Here is a 22,328-nt window from a genome sequence, read left to right as displayed (position 1 = left end):
GACTACCTCCCAGATACTTCAACTCATGTGCATCATGGGAACCTCAAATGTGGCAAGTCTAAAAATGGAACTCATCAACTTCACCCTCTCATTACAAAATGACTTCTCTTTATTGTCCTTGTCTTGCGAATAGGGCCACCACTCATTCAGACTCTCAAACCCCGAATCCAAAGTCATGCTGACAACTTCTCCCAAATGCTACATGTGCAGTCAGTGAATCACTGTGCCTAGTCTAGTCTACTTCCTAAGCGTCTCTGGAGTCCGTCCTGTCCTCTCGGTCACCATGATACCCTGTGCACGGCATTTTCCAAGTTGTCATGATTTTGCTTTTGTGCACATTGTTTCTTTGCCTAGAATACTCTCCCCATCTGCTCACCTTTCTCCAGCAAGCATCCATATCATCTCATCCTTAAATTTCCAACTCATGTAGTGACTTCTTTACGATGTATTCCCTGACCGGCTCCTCTTTCCCTTCCACTGTTCCATGTCACATCCCTATAAAGTTAGGCACAGCTTATCTTAACTTCCCTATCACCTTGCAGAGACTTGCCTCTAACACTTTTTACATTGATTATCCATTCGCTTACTAACCTCAATTTCTCACTTTGTTCCTAATATGTGGCCCAGAACTTAATATCACTCAACAAATGTTTCAACAGATAGATGGCCGTCCAACAAAGCATACAGTCTCATATAGTCCTGTGCATAAAGGTGTAAGTTTTTTTCATCTATAACTCAAGGTGACTTTACTTTCAGGCTTCTAATTCCACAGGAAGGTTTATAATAAAATAATCTTGCCTCATTAAGATGAAGTTTGTTTACCAATTAAAGCAATTCAAACTCACCCAACCCGTTTCCTTTTCTATCACTCAGGTTGGAATACATGTCTGATTTTACGACCTGGGCATGAGGGGTCGCGTTGAGAATGGAAGTGTGAGTCTGGTTTGCAGTCTTCAGTCCTCACTCCTCTCTAAGTTTTGAGGCAGAGCCATTTTATTATTTCTGAGCTTTGGGCTTTGGCCTCTGTCCCAAGATATTTGTTGGAAAATATGCATGGCCTCACTTTGGTCTTCTGTTCTGCCCATATATCTACTACAAGACCCTTTCTGGTCTGCCACCCTCCTACCCACACCCCTCCCCCTCCCAGCTCAGGAATTCTGCTTCAATTTTCCCACACCACCCTGACATTGTAGGGGCATTGTAGCCACATTGCTCCAACTGCCTAGACACTGCCCACTGTCATTTCTGCTCTAATGCTCAGGATCATGGATGAATATATGACAAATATATTGAAGGGAAAGTATACTGAGCTCTTTTCAAAGATTTGTTGTACCTGATCAAATTTCGTGGCTCTCCTGTAATCTCCTACCATTCTATTCTTGGGCCTGACAAACAAGTCTTACACTATTTCACACTGTCACCTACTCTGTGGGTCCTGCCATACACTCCAGCCCTAAGGCCAAGACTGGTTCTTGATATGCAAAATCAACTTTCTAGACTGAATTCTCACTCTTCTTTAACAAAATCAAGATTCTTGTAAATTAAAGCAACGTTGGTTTTTAGACTTTTATCTCTGCTATTACTTAAAAATTCTTATTTTAAAACTAAAAACTGAGCAAAAAATTTGCCCTCACCCCTAGGCAGTGCATTCCACGAGGTTTATGAGGGGAGAGCATGAGGTAACAGGAAATAATAATGGAGAAGATAAACCTAATCTTAAATCTCTAAAAACTTACCTTCAATGAAAGTAGGGATGAATGACCGTTATTGTGTACTTAGCATGTGCTGGGCTCAGGGAGTCTAAGGATGAAAACCAGATAGCCTTTGACCTCCAGGTACTGTCAATGGTGAGAGATACAGACACCTGCACAGGTCAGAGTATTTCACATTAGAGTCATTTGAAAGTTTCTAAAATACTGATACTTGTGATTTGATCTTTAGGATTCTGATTTTTAAGACTTTGGGATGGGACTTTGGTGTAAGTACTTTTAAAGCCCCACCCCCAGGTTATTATAATGTACAGCAAACGTTGAGAACCACTTCAAAATGGGAATGTCTACCGGTCCCAGAACCTTTAGAGATTATATGCTTGGAGAACCAATGAGTCAGTTAAAAATAGTTGGGCAACAACTTATGTGGCTTGCAGAATCGGTTTTTGATAAACTATGATGATAAAACTTCTTGAGTATGCCAAATACTTTGACTTGTAGAGAGAACATCATTTCATCTACTCTCACTGTCACTACAAAAAAGAAGCCTCCAAGTTGTCCCCTGGTCCCAGTAAGTGGCATTACTACCAGCAGCTAAACTGAAATTGTCCTAGTCCTTCCCCTTTCCCTGTCCTCCAGTCCACATCCAAAGAGCATTGCTGATCAGTTCTGTAGGCTTTTGCCTACTAAATATCCTTCCGTTCTTCTCTTCCTCTCCATCATCACTGCTCTGCCTTCCTTCACATACAGTTGCTTCCTTTCTGGTCACCAAGCCTGCAGTGGCCCTGCATACTCACTCTGTTCATCTTCCATCCTTTCATCAGAGGTGTTTTAAAAAAAATACATAAATGCCATTGAGGAATATTGAGTTGGTTTGGCTTTCAACACCAATCGTACAGAACATAAATTACTATTTGTTTATCCAAAAGAAAAAAAATGTTTTATAATTTTAAAACAAAAAAATGTATTACTGGAGGTATCACATAAGTCCGTATTATTTTTTAAGCTATGTTTAGAAAACTTGCAGTCTAGAGGGGTATCTGAATGAATTTCCATATTTGGTTAATTAGATCTAAAGGCAAACAAAAATAAAGGCAATAGAGACAAGGAAGAGGACAACGTGTGGTCCCCTTTCTCCTTTTAAAAAATTTTAGATGTAGTTAGAATAAGTAACTCAAGAAAAAAGGGTGGCTAGCCTATGGTGACTTCTTTGCACATGTTATGAGTCAACATCACATTGGCCGTTTGGAGTGTTCTTTTAAACTCAGCTTCCGAAATCTTGCTTCCCTTAAAAGGCATCACTGACCATTGTTTTATTTCTGCTCTTATTTTCTGTCCCCTAAATGAGGTGTGACTCCACTTTGATGTTTTACTCGTTGATCCTGACTACGTAGTTTACAGGACATTTTAGAAAACTCTAGTTTGCCCCCTGTGTGGCTGCTTCTGTAAATATCACTCACTTGCTTTTATTTCTTATTGTAGTGGACCAAATTAATTGCCAGCAACGGATTGTCTTTATGCCCCATTTCTTCCTTTTCTAAGTATCCAGAGCATTTTTGTTTCCTTTAACAATTTGTGTATCATGAGTTAACTATAGTTCAACAAACTTCTACTAGACAGTGTTCATGGGCTCCATATACATCAGCAAATTTAAGCCAAAATTTAAGTGAACTTCATTCTGAATTGAATGGACACTTCCATATTTACAGGGAGTTTTTATGACTCTTCCCCAAAGAAAAACAACATTTAGCACTGAATTGTTAAAGTCTTTAGAATCATAGAGAGTAAATAGTTGCCTCTGATGCCATGTTTGCATTACAGTTTTCCTTGTATAGTGTACTTACATCAGTTTTATGAAAGGCATTTCTTCTAAATCCCCATAAAGTGTTATAAATAAAACAATTTATATTATAATGAGCCCTGGCTAGTGTGGCTCACTGGATTGAGCACAGGCCTACAAATCAAAAAGGTAATCAGTTCAATTCCTGGTCAGGGCGCATGCCCAGATTGCAAGCCAGGTCCCCAGTTGGGGGCGTGTGAGAGGCAACCAACTCCACACCAATGTTTTTCTCCCTCTCTTCTCCCTCCCTTTTTCTCTCCCTATAAATAAATTAATTAATTAAATTAAAAAATTTATAATGAAAACTTCTTTTGTAGTAATACAGCTCCACCTATCTCATCAATTCAGGTACTTCTTAGCTCCATGAAGAATTTCTTTTTTGCAGCCCATTCCCTGTACGAAACAGGTTAAGCTGAATTACAACAGAAAAATTTTCAAGCTGAATACAAAGTTTCCTTGTGCACAGAGTGGTGAAGTAGTCTTAACCACCTCCCTCTAAATAGAGTAAGGGTTGAGCAGTACAGTCTATTAATAGTACTACACCCACATATTTCAGCACAATAGAGCTCTGTTAAAATAAGATGCCCTAAACACATTATCCACACATGGTGAAATAGAAATTGCTCACATTTAATGAGTTGCTAAAATTCTGTTTAAGATTTTAAAGCGCATTTAAAGGTGCTACTGCCATAATTGAATGAACCATAGCTGCATAAAAACTCACTAATATTGAATGAAAAGGGTGTTTTAATTAATATGACTGTTTAAACAGTTCTGGCTTTTAGCAGTTAATAATTTGAATTCATATTTTATTGCATTTCTTGTCTGAATTAACCATTAAAAATTAAGTTATTAAATAAGATGTCACTTTTATAGAAATAGCAGCACAGAATTAGGTGAAAATAATAAGAGTAAACATAACACAAAGCATTCATTTTTGTGCTCAGTAGGAAAAGTTTTGTAACACTTTCTTTAGTGATTTAGTCATCTTTGAGTTGAAAGGAAAACTTCACTTAAAAGTTTTATTATTTTTATGAATATTTCTTAGATATGTTTTTGTTATTTTAAAGGTAGAAACTGGTCTCTAAGCAATGGCGAGGAACATTTACTGTAATTAAATTTATCTGTGAATTGATACTGCACATAAAAATTCCCATCACAAAGATATATTGTAGAAAATATGTTGGGATCCATACAATATTATAAATTCTAAATTAAATAATAATTATGTTTGTCAGATTATTATTACCTATAATTCACTTTTAAACATATTTATCAAGCTGCCATAATGCTTTATAGATGCTAATAAAATTTAGTATAATTTTATAATCTCTTTGAAGTAGATAAGAGGTCATTATACAACTAAGGCTGGGAGAACAAACATCTGTTAGATTATTATAGAGCAAGTCAGTAATGAAAGTTGCTAACAAGTCTGAGAAATCTAGAGAGCTAACTTCTGATCTACTTACTAAATTTCACTATAATATACATGTTAGAAATTTGCTTTCTCAAGACTACTGAGAAAAGAATCATTTGCAAAATCACATGGAATGAGCTAGGAAAGGGATCAGCTAAGAGCCTAGATGTACTCAGTAGAGTAGCTTGCCTGGCTGCATTAGATAATTGGATGTTATAGGTTCCCTGTAATTTGTACCAGGTGCTAGGTTCTCAGGGCTACTAGCAGGGGATCTCAGCTTTGGGTGAATGCTAGAATCGCCTGAGGATTATTCAATAAACACACCTGAGATTACCTGGGGGTAGGGCTCAGGTATCTGTATTTTCAAAAATCACCTTCCTTCTTAGCTAAAACAATCAGAAAGAAAGAGAGAAAGAGAGAAAGAAAAGGAAGGAAGGAAGGAAGGAAGGAAGGAAGGAAGGAAGGAAGGAAGGAAGGAAGGAAAGAAGGGAAAGAAAAAGAAAAGAAAAGAAACAAAGAAAGAAAGAAAGAAACAAAGAAAGAAACAAAGAAAGAAAGAAAGGGAGGGAAGGGAAAGGAAAGGAAGGAGGGAGGAAAAGAGGGAAAGAGAGAAAAAGTGAGGAAGGGAGAAAGGGAGGAAAGAAGGAAGAAAATGGTATCCAAATTGGAAAGGAAGAAGTAAAACTGTCATTATTTGTAGATGACGTGATACTATATAGAGAGAACCCTAAAGACTCTACCAACACACTATTAGAACTGATAAAAAATTCAGTAAAGTAGCAAGGTACGAAATAAATACTCATAAATTGGTTCCATTTTTATGCACCAATAATAAACTAACAAAAGGAGAAATTAAGAAGACAATTCCCATTTACAATTGCATAAAAATACCTACAAATAAATTTAACCAAGAAGTTAAATGACCCATATATAAAAAATTATGACATTGAAGAAAGAAATTAAAAAAGATACAAATAAATGGAAGTATATTCCATGCTCATGGATAGGAAGAATTCATATTGTTAAAATGTCAATGCTACCTAAAGCAATTTATACATATTCAATGCAATTCCTATTAGAACCAATGGCACTTTTCATAGAACTAGAACAAATAATTCTAAAATTTATATGAAACCTATAAGACCTTGAATAGCCACAGCAATCTTGAGAAGGAAGAACAAAGTTAGAAGTATCATACTACCTGGTACCAAACTATACTACAAGGCCATAGTAATCAAAAGAGCATAGTATTATCATAGAAACAGACACAGATCAATGGAACAGAATAGAGAGCCCAGGAATAAACCCATGCCTATATAGTCAATTAATCAATGACAAAGGAGGCAAGAAAATACGATGTGGTAAAGACAATCTATTCAATAAATGGTGTTCAGGAAACAGGATGGATACAAGCAGAATGATGAAACTAGACCATTTCTTACACCATATTTGAGGATAAGCTCAAAATGGATTAACGACTTAAGTGTAAGACCTAAAAACCAACTCCTAGAAGAAAACATAGGAAGTAAACTCTTTGACATTGCTCTTACTAATATTTCTTAGATATCTCCTTGAGCAAGGGAAACAAACAAACAAAAATAAACAAATAGAATTACATCAAACTATAATAAAAAGAATTTGTACAGCAAAGGAAACCATGAACAAAACAAAAAGACACCCTACTGAATGGGAGCAGATATTCACCAATGATACATCCAAAAGGGTTAACATTCACAATTTATTAAAAACTCTTACAACGTAAAACCAGAAAAAGCCAAACAATTTAATTTAAAAAAGGTCATAGGACCTGAATAGACAATCCTCCAAAGAGGACATACAAATGGCTAAAAAACATATGAAAAGATGCTTAACATCACTAACCATCAGAGAAATGCAAATTAAAACTACAGTGAGCTATTACCTCACACCTGTCAGGATGTCTATCATCAATAAATCAACAAACAAGTGCTGGCGAGGATGTGAAGAAAAGGGAACCTTTGTGCACTGTTGTGGGAATGCAGACTGGTGCAGCCACTGTGGAAAACAGAATGAAGAGTCCTCAAAAAATTAAAAATGGAACTACCTTATGATCTCACTTTTTGGTATTTATTTGAAAAAAACCCAAAACACTAATTTGAAAAGATATATGCCTCCCAGTGTTCATTGCAAGATTATTTACAATAACTGAGATATGGAAGCAACTAATTACTCATCAATAGATGAGTAGATGACGAAGAGGTGGTACATATATATGTATACAATGAACTACTACTCAGCCGTAAAAATAATGAAATCCTACCATTTGCAACAGCATGGATAGACCTAGAGCGTATTATGCTAAGTGACATAAGTCAGGCAGAGAAAGACAAATACCATAACATGATTTCATTTATATGTGGAATCTAAAAATCAAAATAAATGAACAAATAAAACAGAAACAAACTCATAGGTACAGGGAACAAACTGAAGGTTGACAGATGAGAGGGAGGTTAGGGGGCTGAGTGAAAAGGGTGAAGGGAATTAAGAAGCACAAATTGGCAGTTACAAAATAGTCACAGGGATATAAAATACAGCCTAGGGAATACAGTTAATAATATTGTAATAACTATGTATGGTGCCACAGGTGTACTGGATTTAATGGGAGTGCAGGGATCACTTCATAAGTTATAGAAATGTCTAACTACTATGCTGCACACTTAAAACTAATGTAATGTTGAAAGTAAACTGTAATTGAGAAATATGGTATTCCCTCACTTCTCGTGGGTATTATGTTCTGGACCTGCCAGCGATAGGTGAAAATCCGCGAAGTAGGAACCTTACATTTATTTTAGTATTTATATATATTGTAAGGCTTTATAAACCCTTCCCACACACTTATAAACTGTTCCCAGTCCCTTATTAACCTTTCCCACTCCCTTATTAACCTTTTCCACACTTTTATAAACACTACTTATGTTCTTAAACATATTCTACACTCTTAAACCTACGTAACTTTAAGAACATACACATACGTTACTGCAAAATCCCACGATATATCAAAAAATCCACGACAAATAATTAAATATAACATTTTTTAAAATCCCGCAATACAGTGAGGCCGCGATAAGTGAACCGCGTTATAGAGAGGGACTACTGGAAATTTTTTTAAATCGCCTTCCTGTTCCACCACTTGATTTCAATACTTGGTGATTAGGGGTTGACTGATCATTTGGACTCATTTGTCCTCACTCTTTGTAACTGCTAACCTGGTCATGGCATTCAAATTGCTTCCAAATGTGAGCCCAGGTGCCCAGATGTGGAAAAGTTTAGAAAGGAAACAGAAGTGCACAATTCTCTTAAACACAGGAAAGAAATGCCCCTTGACCATGTTGAATAACTAAATCAAATTCAAGGGATTTCAGAACATAGTTGTTCATTTTACTTTTTATGAAGGCTTGTATTCTTAAAACATATACTTTGTTCTTAAAGAGGAATGTGGGATAGTTGAATCAGGAACAGGGTGGGGTGAGGGTGTCCGAGAGACTGTAGCAGGTCTGGGGTTTGAAGTAGTATCCCCAGGGTCTGGAAGAGAGCCTGCCCCGTTTCCAGAAGCAGTAAATTATTTTTGAATAAAGAAAAGAACTCAGGACTAGATGTGTCTTGTAATTAGAGAAAAGAGCCCGTCTTTGAACCTTGGGTGTTCTTTCATGTTGCTGTTATTAATTTACTTGCTCTTTTAAAAACTTCAAACATAAAATCACGTGACCAGTCAGTGGCCACCAAGGTCTGTCTCCTTCACACCTAACTATGCTAACCTCCTCTTCAAAACAGACTAGATGAAATATGCGTGGGAACCTTTTTAAAAATCAAATGTAGTAGAAGTATATTACTAGCATTAATTGTCTACATGTCAGTTTATCCTGCTCATTTTCTCTCGTTCATCTCTCTATCCCCAACATCCAGCTCATACTAGGCACCTAATAGTGTGAGTGACATTATTTTTTTAAAAAGGAAAATACACTGACTTTATACTGTGAAAACTGAAAAATCTCTTTCTGCATATACATGACCCTCCCCATGTGTTAAAATTATATATCTTAAAAATTTTTCTTCTACAAACGCAGAAACAGGTATTATGTTTTGGTTTCTATTTGCTTGGACCCATATTATTCTAGGGCTATATTTTATTCTTGATGATATACCTTGGATAATTTTCTACATCAGTAATGAAACATTTTTTTCTCAAATTTTAACAACTGAAATGTAGTCTGCAGTATCCTTGTGACATTTATATAGCCATATTTCTATTGATGGAAAGTTTTTGTGTTATTTCTTTTTTTTTGTATCCCATCTTTGATTGCTATAGAATAGATTCTTAGGAGTGAATTTTCCTGATTCTAAAAGCACATGTAATTTTTCAATATGATGCTAAACTGCACTAAAAAAAAAAGACTATGTCAAGTTTATATAACCCACATTGTATGTGTTAATGCCCATTCCCACACTCCAGCAGGCATACGTACTATTAAATTTCTTTTTCTTATTTTTGTTAAACTACATTTAATGGAGAAAGTGGTATTTTATTGTTATTTTACATTTGTATCTGTAAAGCTTCTGAGCACTGTACCTAAGTCTAAAAATACATTTATTTTAATATAAATGTCAGCTAATATAATCTATTTAACTTATATCAGACTGCTCTGTTTCTTTCTTTTTTTTTAAACAGCATCACTTTTATTCCATTATTTTTAAATAGGCTCTGCCTTAACATTTGCGATATACTCAGATAGTGTTGTCACAGTCTGCATTCCATTGTGCGTACCCATGACTTCCGAGTTGATTTTTTTTAACTCATTTATTTATGTTCATTTGTTTTGCTATAATGTTCTCTTTCTATTTCTCTAAATTGTTGTTGAAGTATAACTTTGATATTTAAGTATTTATTTTTTCTGTGTCATAATTTATATAACTATTGTTCTATTATTGAACATTTAGTGTCTTTCCAATGCCTCACATAATAATGAAAACCCTTGTACAATATATGTGTTTTTTTTTCTCTTTATGAATAGTTTATTAACATAAATTTCAGATACTGGAAAAAGTGCTTACTTTATGATGCTGAGAGCAACAGAATACAAAATGAAGTATAAATTAAGTACTATATAAAATCATGTATACTTAAAATAAATCACTTAAAAATATTTTAGTATTAAATTTGTTGGAATAACATTTGTTAATAAAATTATATAAATATCAGGTCCACAGCTTTATCATAAACCATCTGTTTGTGCTCACTACCTGAAGTCTGGTCTCCTTTTTGATATTATTTTTTATACCTTTTCTCTTTTTTTTTGGAGTTAATCACAATGTGTATTACAACAGGCCTGAATGTCTGCCACATATTTCTGGGGTCCAAAGATCTGTCTCTTTCTTTTAGGAAATTTACCAGTGGTGTGGTTCATCATGCAACAAATATGAGCGTCTGAAGGCCAGCCAGGTTGCCATTGGCATTCGCGACAGTGAAAGGAATGGAAGATCTCAACTAATTGTGGTGGAAGAAGGAAATGAGCCACCAGAGCTTATAAAGGTAACATGACTTAGGTTGTTTCTGAAAGGTTACCACTCTTAAGTCGTGTGTGTGTGTATTAGTTTTAACAAGATCTCTAGTCCTTCAGCTAAGATTAGGTAAGAGAAAATGGAGTTATCTAAGTGGTGATACCAGGAAAGAAGAACATCAAGACTGTTCCCTCACCATCGGTATGACTATCAGAGGAAGTCTTGACCCTGTCTTCTGTGATATTCAAGGGCAAATAGATAACACTTTTGAGATTGACTATAAAAATATATTTTGGAAGGAAAAGTAGTTTATTCATCTAGGTTTCTCAATGGTTTTTTTAAATGCAATGGTATTTTTAAATTTTAAAATTAACAATTATTTCATTAAAAGAATTAAATAAAATCTTATACCAAGAGATTAAATACACCAATATTTTAAAAATATTTCAATAATTTTAAACTAAGAATTATAGGCAAGAAAGTTATAATTTTAGTGCAGTTGTTAAATTAATTTAAAAATTGTCTTCATGGCTCTTTATTGTCTACCTCATTTAGTTACCCATTATACCAGTCTTGGACATTTAGTTGTGACCTGTTTTCCCCCTTTAAGAAAATTGCAGTGAGTACTTGAATGTATATATTATATATATTCCCTTAAATAAGATTATCAGTCTAAGGGTATGATCATATTCAGGTGTCTAGATACATGTTGATAAGTTGATTCCTGTGTATTCATTCAGCAAATATTTATTAAACTCCTACAGTGAGCCAGGCACTAAAAGTTCACACCAAATGGTGCTTCCTTCCATAAGCACTGAGATCCCTCATGACTTTACAAAGCCCTGTCAGGATGTAATATTATAAACTTTTTTGAATATTGCTACATTTAATAGTAGCATATGGTATCTCTGAATCTTAATTTCTGTTATTTCCTGGAATAGTATGCAATTTTCCCCAATGATTTTAGCCATTTGCATTTAAATTTTCTTAAAGACTATCTTGTAAAGATACTTTCTAAAAATTTTTATTTAAAGCAAAGTAATGCATTACAGTCACCTGATGCCATGATAGCCTTCATAATTCAGTGATCAAGAATTATATGAGATAATTATATTGATTATAATGTTTTTAAACTTTATTACTTTAATAACCACCAGAGATTTTCACATTCATGTTGTTTTAAAAATAATTTTAATTCAGTGGGAAGATGCTCATGATCTAATGCTAAGAGAAACGGCAGTATATAAAATTTTATATACAATATTACCTTAATACATAAGCTTATATTATAGCTATATATTCATGTATACATACATATCTAAAAGAAATATGCTGAAATATTACTAATATTACCAATATTATCTTTGACTTTTTGGATATGGCTGCTTGATATTTTCTTCATCTGTCCTTGTATTTTTAAATTTATTATAATATATTTATATTCCTTTTATAATCAGAAATAAAGGCCATCTAAAAAAATAAAATTAGGAAAGGCTTAACTAGGTTTTCAATAGTCAGAATAACATTGCTAATAAATTAGACCTTGAAACCTATTCAAGACAAATTATTGATCTTTAATATTCTTTTAAGGCCTTTGTTCTAGACATGTGATCACCATTTAAGTCTTCTAATTCTTACATTTGGAAGCAAAAGTCTATAAGTAAGATGTACTTTTAGTTGATTGTAACTTTTTGTTTCAGTTGTTTCAAAGCTAGTCTCTGATAGAAATGGACCCAGGAACAGAATTCATCCTTACAGAGTGGGTCGTGGACAGAGAATTCATTAACTTTCAGACTGAGCTTTTCCATTGTGATCTCAGGTGTGAGTCAGTCCGTTAACCTCTCATTATCTCTGGTTCCTCTTTTGTAAAATGAAGGGTTAGACAGAGTGGCTTCTATGGTCACTTTCAATTCCCATGACATGCAATTCTGTCTTGTCTTTTAGACAATATCTGTGTTTAATTCCAATGATTTGTAGTCTGTTCCAGGAAATGGAGCCACTGAGGCTGAGGCCTTAACTGTGTATATATACATTTGATGTTCTTGCTAATTAGATTTTATTCAAAGTTCTGAGAAAGAAAAGTTTAAACTGCCAGTTAATATATTATACTGTTAAAAAAAGGAAATGCAAACCTGAAGAAAAATATGTGTAAAATATAACTTTGATGATAAAATGTTAATTATAGGGATAAGGAACATACTGCTTAATATAAAATTCTTGTCTATATATTAGGGGATTTTCATTTTGGGGCTTTTAAAAAATTCTAGAAAACACCTACTTTGTTTCCATTCAGCGCATCCAATATATCCTGCATTATATTTGACAGTGCTCACTCACACAATGAACTGAATTTTCAGTGAGAGAGTCTACTTTTTCTCTTAAAAAGCATTTAGTGGGTGTTTTGTTTTTATACATGTTATTTTGTAGCCTGGTCACAACATTTAGTAGTTATTTAATGAATTAATTATACACCTGTGATAAACTAATTTGTTTAGGCTTTCTTAATGCTGTACCTACCCATAACTGTAGAATTCAAGGGGTCATGAACCGGATTAAGTAAAAAAAAAAAAAATCACAACTTTAAGCCCTGGCTGCTGTGGCTCAGTGGATTGAGTGTTGGCCTGCGAACCAAGTGTCGGTGGTTTGATTCCCAGTCAGGGCACATGCCTAGGTTGTATGCCAGGTTCCCAGTTGGGGGTACATGAGAGGCAACCATAGCATTGATGTTTCTCTTCCTCTCTTTCTCCTTTTCCCTCTCTCTAAAAACAAATAAATAAAATTTAAAAAAAATCACAACTTTATTTTCACCAACCTCGTAATGAAAATTTTCTCCCATTGTGAATTTAGTCAACAAACTAAAGTAGCATGAACAGTACCTGTGACTCTTCATGTCACATTATTATTGCAGATAACCTCAAAATATTATTAATATTAATCACTACTTGGTAATTATGATAGTTATTAGACCTGCTCATCAATAATATTATTTAATGGGTTAAATAATATTACCGTTTGTTTATTCTTTTATTCCCCTTGCTTTAGGAGATATATTGGTAAAAATACTGCTACATGGGATATCTGAGAGTTTCCTGCCTGTTTTCCACTAGGACCTTTATGGTATCATGACTTATATTTGAGTTTATTCTGGTGTATGGTGTAAGTTGATGGTCTAGTTTCTTTCTTTTTTTTTTTTTTGATTCATTGGTCTAGTTTTCCCAGTATTGTTTGTTGAGGAGACTGTTTTTACTCCATTGTATGCTCATGTTCCCTTTGTCAAATATTAATTCACCATGGAGACATGGGTTAATTTCTGGGTACTCTATTCTGTTCCATTGATCAATGTGTCTGTTCTTATGCTAGGACCAGACTATCTTGATTACAGTGGCCTTGTAGTATAGGGTAAAATCAGGTATTGTGATCCTTCCTACTTCGTTCTTCTTTCTCAGGATTGCTGAGTCTATTGGGGTCTTTTTTGGTTCCATATAAATTTTTGGAGTATTTGTTCTAGATCTGTAAAATATGCCATTGGTATTTTAATAGGGATTGCATTGAATCTGTAAATTGCTTTGGGTAGTATGGGCATTTTAATGTTAAATCTTCCTATCCATAAGCACACTATATGCTTCTGTTTATTTGTATCTTCCTCAATTTCTTTCTTCAGTGTTCTGTAGTTTTCCAAAAGCAGGTCTTTTACCTCCTTAGTTAAATTTATTCCTAGGTACTTTATTTTTCTTGTTGCTATAGTAAATAGGATTTTATCTTAGTTCAACAAGAAATGACCCTATTATCATTATTCCATATTTGATGCTGAATTTTTGGAACATGTCTTTCAAACACATTAACATGCTCAAAACAGAAAATATTGAAAAGTAATTTTTCTGAGAATTTTTTTGAAAATTTTATCTTTATTTTGAGGTATTTCAGCCACTTATTTATCACAATATTATTTTCACATAATTTTAATACGGTTTATCATTAGAATGATGATAATTTTTTTCAAACCAAAGCACTTTGGAGAGTAATAGGGGCACCAACCAGACAGGACATGGAGACCTGTATCAACGAGACCATCTGGGGAAACAGGATGTGTGGTCAGCCTCTGGTCTTGCATCTTTAGTAACCTGTGAAAGCTCGTATTAAAATAACATGAGAACTAAAACTAACTAAAGCCTGTAACTGAAGTCACGCTTTACTCCATTCTTCTTTTCCCTTCACTATAACCATATTTAAATTGAAAAGCATCCTATAAATTATGTAAAGCTTTTGTCTTGGACTTTCTTTTTTTATTTAAAATGAATAATCCATGAATGTGAAGGAAAATTAACTATCTCACTAGCCCTAAGGCCCCAAACTCTTTTTGGTGGCCCTGTATATTCTCTAAACATTAGAGGGGCAGGGTTAAACCATCCCCAGAGGAAATATTGCTAAGATCAATAATTAATGTTTTATGGTCATTCATTTTTATTGATTTTTATAGGGTTTTATTGAATGTATTGGGGTGACATTGATTAATAAAATTATATAGGTTTCAGGTGTACAATTCTATAACACATCATCTGTATATTGTATTGTGTGTTCACCATCCCAAGCCAAGTCTCCTTCCATCATCATTTATCCCCCCTTTACCCTCTTCTACCTCTATTTTTTTTGAACTCTATATCTGATAAATGACTTACCTCCATTTCATTCAGCTCTTTTTTGGGGTGATTTCTCTTGTTCTTTCATTTGGGGCATGTGTCTTTGTTTTTCCATTTTGGCAGCCTCTGTGTGTGTGTGTGTGTGTGTGTGTGTGTGTGTGTGTGTGTGTGTGTGTGTTTAAATGTATTAGGTAGATCTGCTATGACTTTCAGTCTTTGTAGGGTGACTTTATGTAGTAGGTGTCCTGTGGAACCCAGTGGCACAGTCTCCTTGATCACCTGAGATGGGTGTTCCAGGAATGTTTCTTGTGTGGGTTATGTGGTCCCTCCTTTTGTAACTGAGTCTTGATTACTATTGACCTATTCATGCATGGCATTGACCCTCAGGCTGGCTGACTATGAGGATCAACCCTCACCAAAGTGTACAAGCTGCTGTGCAGTTCTGACCACACAAAGCAGAATTCACTTCAGCAGAGTTTGGTTCCTGCTGAGATCTCCCTTGAGATATGCTGCTTGTGAAGGTAATTGAATTTTGTTCTAATGTCTGAAACTGGCCACTGGGTGTGTTGTTTCCGGGTCTCTTAGGAAGGATTCTGGTACAGCAATGTCAGATGCTGCCTGTCACTGGCCGTGGGCAAGTGGTTTTGGGCTACAAAGTGACCCACCGTTTGTGGCTGCCTCTGCTGGGCCTAGATATTGACAGGAAGGACCAAGCTGTGCACTAAGGCCCACATTTACCAGCATCGAGCCCGGGGAGAAGTCATCTAAAATATCAAGTCACTTTGAGGTCTGCCTGCACCTGCTGACTGTCTGTTAGGCTGAGTCACTGAAAGGGCCTCTGGTGGGATTTGAGTTGCATGAGGTAGGTTCTCAGTGAGACACCAGGTAGGAATGACAAGTGTTCACTAGATTGATATGGGGTCAAAATTGGTGTGAGTGCTGGGTTTGAGGCTACCCAGCAAATGTCCCAGGACATACCAAGTCTAGCTGCCACCCATTGGGTGCTCACATACTTTTGTGATGGGGTGGGGTCTCAGGTAGTTGTCAGGGTAGGGCCATCATATTCTATCAAGCCCAAACAGACCAAGATTTGGCCATATGAAGGAAGAGTTTACAATAGCTGGGCATGCAAGGAAAAAATGGCCCCCTTTAGAGCCACACAACTCAGTTTGTAGGATTCTGTCCAGCCCTCGGCAGGGCTGAGCCACCGGGATCCCAGAGAATGGGGCTAGCAGATCTCCCACGATGGGGAGACGCCAGCCAGGTTTTCTGGGCAGTGGTAAGAAGGGCCCCTACCCAAAGCCAGGGAATCCAGAGGCTGGGGCTATTGCATTCCCCAAGGCTGATGCCATGTGGACAGGAGTTCTCCCCCCAAGAAAGATGGTGTCTGCAGTGTGCGAGAGTGACTCAGCACAGAGTTCCAGGCCAGTATCCCTTGAGCTCCCTCTCAGAGCCACAAACACAGTCTCTCCTCAGGTGACTCTAGTCTCCTCCGCCCTCCCTGTGCTGAAGCCCAGGGTGAGTGGCTGCCAACGAGGTTTTTGTGTGTTGGCCCTTTTAGAGGGCACCAGTGTCTCGTATAGACTCATGTCTCTTTCTGGCAGACAGAACCCCCACCGACTTTTATAGCCAGATGTTATGTGGAGGCCTCTTTCCTGTTCTGGTGCTCTGGGCTGAGGAGCCTGGCTTGGGGTTGAGACCCCATGCTTCTCAGGGGGAAACTTTGCAGCTAAATTATCCCTCTGGAATCTCAGCCACTGCCCATGGGAGTGAGGCTAGCGCTTTTCACATCTCCGCCCTCCTACCAGCCTCGATGTGGCTTCTTCTGTAAATCCTAGATTATGAGATTTCTGTTCAGCTCATCTTTACTTGACTATTCAGGCTGACTGTTCTACATTTTAGTTGTAATTCCAATTTGGTCTTGGGAGGTGGCGAGCGTAACATCCACGTACTCTACCGCCACCTTGGATCAAATCCTATAGTTGTTTAAAAAGACAACATCTGGTAGATATCAAAAAGAGAATAAGAAGGGGCAAATTATTTGAAATGACAACTGGAAACAGCTAATTTTTCTAACCCAGAAAAACTTTTTTCAATATAATTTATGGACTTCTTAAGTCCATAATTATTATAAATGCTAATAGTGAATGACTGGCAGTAAAAATACTACAGGGAGATAGGAAGCAGATGCTGTGTTCCTGAATGGTTAGATTCTTGCTTTTGTAAAAACACCAGGCTCCCGTGCAATCATTGTTTCTGAATCTGGATTAAAGAATGAGAAAATTGTAAGAGAATTTAGATTATCATATTATGTATCAGTTATTAAGTGTTTACTGAACACTGTTGGTTCCCAATAAAGTTCAAAGACTCCTTATTTTATTATCCATTTGAAGAGATAAACATGCCTTGGATCTAGAACAGTCAAGAGAATGGGAACAGATTGTAAGGGTCTGCAAATGCTAGGAAGAATGGTCAGAATGATACCATCATTAGTTTGAAGTCTTGCCATGATAAATTTATGTATTTTAGACTGTATGATAATAGTGTATAGGCTAGATTAACTTCCAAAAGATCTCCCAATATAGAGGCTGTGTTCATCTTGTCATAATGTTAATTGACAACTTGAAAATAAAATCATTCATTTAGTCATTCCCTTGGCAAGTTGATTGGGTATTTATGATATGCTCACCTGGGTATCTTGTAAGTGAAATCTAGAGTTAAATAATGCAAATACTTCTTAAATTATTCTTTAGAGATATCTATTTAGAAAAAGAGTAAAATGTTAGTCATATTTCCCCACAGTGTTTTGCCAAATAGAATTTATACCTCATTAATACTGCTCTAAGTTCCTCTAGGGCAGACAGTGCCTTCAGAGCTGTGTAACCATAAGAGCTCTAACTCATTGCTCATTGGTATTTGAATAATTAATGAAATTAACTTCGAGCTCCACTGTGCCAGAGAACCATTCCATTTGCTTTCCTGTTTTCTAGAGGACAGTATCGCTTTTTAAATGTTTCTGCATTTTAAGAATGGATACTACACTTGATCATAGCCAAAAAGCTGAGAAGCTATTCCCTTGCATTTTAGATGACACTGTTGAAGATACGAATAAAGTCACACTATTGATTTAGTTTTAAAACCAAGTGCACCTGCAAAGGAGCACTTAGTGTTTAGATGCGGATAAGTCATGTATTCTTCTAGTCTTCTTTCCGCAGATGGAGAGTTACAACTAACCTCTTGGAGAGCAATAACCAAATCAAGATTATTCACATTTATGGCAATTCCTTCCCATCTATTAGGTAGAATATATATTCCAGGTGAAAGTACCTAGTACAGTGAGAAATAAATAGCTGGTGTCTAACGACCTTCATTCAGTGAATAAAGATGCGTGTTGCCAGGAGTTGCAGTTGGATACCCCCATCTGTTGAATTGTCCTTCCCAGGTCAGGTCACCTTCCACTTAGTGTCCAACAACCACAAACACCAACTCCTTCTCTCACCCTCTAGCACTTAACCCTGCAGACTGCTGGTCTCCACCACTTTTCTGGGCTGTTGCTCCTAGACCTGGTGCTGCCTTTTCTCACCACTGAGTTGAGTAATTATACTCCATGAACTCCAAGGAACTACACAGATGTAGAACTTTATCTTATAAATATTCCAATATATTTTTCTTATTCTTCCTCCAAAACTTCAAAAAGCCATGCACATTGTTAATGCTTCCTAAGGTTTTATACAACTTAAATTTATACAAAGTAAAAACAAGGGTGATTCTGAATATTTAATATTCTAAGCATTGGAATGGTCATACATTCCAGCATTGTAATTATTTTCTTTATTTTGCTTTAAAGCAATGATACTTGGCATCCACCCAAAATCTGAAGAATCAAAGTGACAAGCAGTGCATGCTGCAAGAGTATAATGGTTCCCAGAGCACTATAGTTGCTCTAGCTATTTATATCTACCATTTATTAATAGTTTACTATGTGCCAGGCACTGTTCAAGGCACCATTCATTTGTTGTTTATTTTAATGAATTTTCTGTTTGCATTTCTAGTATTTAATTCAGATACCCAATTTGTTACTCACCAGTTCATCCAGTGAGGGAAGTGGAAAGATTTTGAAGAAAGCTAAGAAATATATTAACCATGCAGTTAACCATATGGTGCAATAAAATAATATTTCAAATAGTCTTTCATTTGGTCACACCAAAGTTTAATGTGAAGACTGTGACCTTATTGATAAGGTATCTTTTTTATAGGACCAGTCCAAATTAATGCCATATGGCAATCGTTTCTGAATGAGGTACTTTTTCCTGTGATTTGCAGCTGGAGTGAGTGAATAGTGATACAGTATAAACAGGACAGTGCAGTTCTAAGACAAATGGACTGTATGTATGGATGGATCTTTGCTCCCACAAAGTCTATATCTGAGTTGATAAACTAACATAACTATTAAACTAGAATGGCAGGTTTCTAATTTCTATTTCTATTGCCCCTCATGTTCATTATAATATTAATGATAATATATAATTTTAAATATTAACATTAAGACTATATTTTCTTTCAGCCGTTTAGGTCAATTTCTTCTTATCCCTTATGCTAATAATTAGCCAAACTCAGATATCAAAGGGCCAGATCTCTACAATTCAATGATTCACTGACATTTGTTTTGTAAATTAGTTTTTAAAATACATAATAATAGTCAACAGCTATATTTATTTTATATAAGTTTACTTGTACTAAGAATAAGCCCAGCCCATATATTAAAAAGTTGACTCTTCAAGAGTCCACAGCTCACAATTCCTTAGTGTTCATTTTATAATTAATGTTTGTTATTATCAGGAGGAAATGTGTTCACATATTGGAAAGAACTCTCTAAAATTGAGGCCATCTGGATGGTGCTTCTAAGTCCTGCTTTTTCAGAGCCAAGAATCACACTGTTGTGGAACTGGGTTATATTGACAGTACTTGGCCAAAATAAAAGTCAATGTTATTACTATTATGTTTGTCAGGGTATCCAGTGCATCACAATTTTACAGTTACATTGCTTTGGGTATATATGTCCAGAAAGTATCCAGCCATGTAATATGAGAAATAGAGATATTTATTGAAGAAGATACAAGATACAAGAAACATTGTACATAGGACTATGATGCCTCAATCCCCTTCAAAGTAGGCACCTTGGGACCTCACACAGTTCTCCCAATTGCCATCAACTGCCCCCTCATATTTTCCTGAATTTCATCCACAGTCTGAAATCTCTTCCCTTTCAAAGGTGATTTTAGTTTTGGAAAAATCACAAGGTACCAAATCTGGGCTGTAGGGGGGCTGAATTCACCTTGGTGACTTGATGTTTGGGCCAGAAAATTCTGCACGAGATGTGATGGACAAGCGGGCACATTGTGATGAAGCTACCAGTCACCAGTTGCCCATAGCTGTGGCCTTCTGAGTCATCCAGATAGTTTCCATAGAGGAATGTTCAAGCTTAAAGCAAAATTTAATGCACATTTGTTGCTCCACTCACTCAGTCATTTTCAATGTGGTGACCACACAGTACTCATGCTCACTCAATGGTGTCTACCATCCCCACAGACTAATACAGTGATGTCATCATTGTTCACACATGTGCATTCCAGTCCACTCACCTTGGCTGCCAGGTTACATCAATGTTGTGCAAACCATTCTCGTTATATTAACAATGGTTTGATTTTTTTCTGGACAGAAGTTGGGTGTATGTGTGTGTGTGCACGCACACACTCATGTATATTTATTATTTACAAAAAGGATTTTAAAGTGAATGTCAGGAAAGCACTGTTTCTTCATAATACACTCTCCATGTAAACCAACAGAAAATCCTCAATTCTGGATATTTCATAGCAGTCTAGTAGTCAGGGAAAAGGCATGAACAGACTGTTAAAAGAAAATATATTAGTATCTGTGTGCAAACAAAAAAAATCCATATAAATACCCTGGGAAATAAGGTCTGCATGACTGAGAAACCAAATATCAGTGCTGTATTTCAGTGAATGCTGGCAAATAATAAAGCAAACCAGAACTGAAAATACAACTTAATGAAGTCTGATAGAGTACATGCGAAAAAGACAAATATGTTGATTTAAATCTGTTTTGAAGCAAGTGGCAAATACATTGCAATTGAATATTGGTTGCTGGAGAGTCACTGTCCTGGAGCTCCCTTGCTGGGTGACGGCATAGTTTCATTTCCTTGTGCTTTACAAGGGTAAACTGGAAAACACAGCTCAAAAAGATATGTAGATTCAAATGAAAGAAAAGTAACATTGTTACCTTGGCTCACTGGAAGGCTGTATTTTCTGTGCACTTCTTGCACTTTCTAGTTGCATTTTTATCTCTATGATACAAATACTTCTTACCATTAACACGGAAACCCCGTAATCTAAGAAACCACTTGTCATATGTTTATTGCTGCAGAGAGGACAACAGCCAGCAATATTATAGCCCCAGACCTTTCTCATACTGCTGATAAATCATAGACACTGCATAATAAGTCTTACATAACTAGTATATACTGCCTCCCCAAAATAAGGTCATATGTACAACATTAAATGGGGAGATAGGATTGAAACACATGGGAAGATCAGAGAGTTGGTTGTATAAGCACAGACTAATGGTATTATACACACGTAACTGTGAAGAGACTTTAAAGGAGGAAGAGATCACTGCTTATTCTTACTAAGCATTGTCAGCTATTTCCTTGCTGCTGACACAGGAGGTAATTCTCTAGGCTTTGCTTGGAGAAGGATTATATAGACCTGTCTTCAACTTGTAGTTTTCAACCTAAAATATAAGGCATTGACAAGGGTACACTATCAAGAGACATAGACAACTTAATAACGTTAGATTAAGACATGAACAAGTAGTAAGTAAGTGTAAGTCATTGGGGAAGTGTGTGACAAGAAGTTTAATGGTACAGTCGTCATGCAAAGAACCAGAGCAATGATATGCAGGAACATCTCAAGGAGACAGAGTGACCTTTTGACCAAAGCAGGGCTTGACTCAAGATGCAAGATCTGAGTTTCGTTGAGTTTTCACCATGTTCCAGGTATAGTGACAATCACTTCCCATACATTATCTCATTTTATTATCATAATGATTGTGAGTGGGGCCTCGCTTCAGCATCATATATCCTAAAATACTTGTGAGGGAAATTAATTCTT

At 36.0% G+C, this 22,328-nt stretch overlaps 2 protein-coding genes and 1 non-coding gene across 4 annotated transcripts in view; 2 read left to right on the top strand and 1 right to left on the bottom strand.

Annotated features, from left to right (window-relative positions):
* Window positions 1-22,328, top strand: part of LOC150001403 (perilipin-2-like) — a 219,453-nt gene that overhangs the window by 112,669 nt on the left and 84,456 nt on the right. The gene's annotated exons all lie outside the window — the stretch shown is intronic.
* SCIN (scinderin) overlaps window positions 1-22,328 on the top strand; it is a 77,587-nt gene that overhangs the window by 17,299 nt on the left and 37,960 nt on the right. Inside the window, exon 4 of the mRNA XM_090287152.1 lies at window positions 10,383-10,532. Within this exon, the coding sequence (XP_090143278.1) occupies window positions 10,383-10,532 (150 nt within the window). The remainder of the gene's footprint in view (window positions 1-10,382; window positions 10,533-22,328) is intronic.
* On the bottom strand, window positions 18,011-18,210 carry LOC150001405 (U2 spliceosomal RNA). The gene has a single exon (XR_016513202.1). It is a non-coding gene; the product is annotated as a U2 spliceosomal RNA (small nuclear RNA).

The sequence above is a fragment of the Furipterus horrens genome, unplaced genomic scaffold (genome assembly GCF_987537825.1).
Source record: "Furipterus horrens unplaced genomic scaffold, mFurHor1.1.pri manual_scaffold_9, whole genome shotgun sequence".
NCBI lineage: Eukaryota > Metazoa > Chordata > Mammalia > Chiroptera > Furipteridae > Furipterus > Furipterus horrens.
This window is presented reverse-complemented; position numbering and strand designations above follow the sequence as displayed.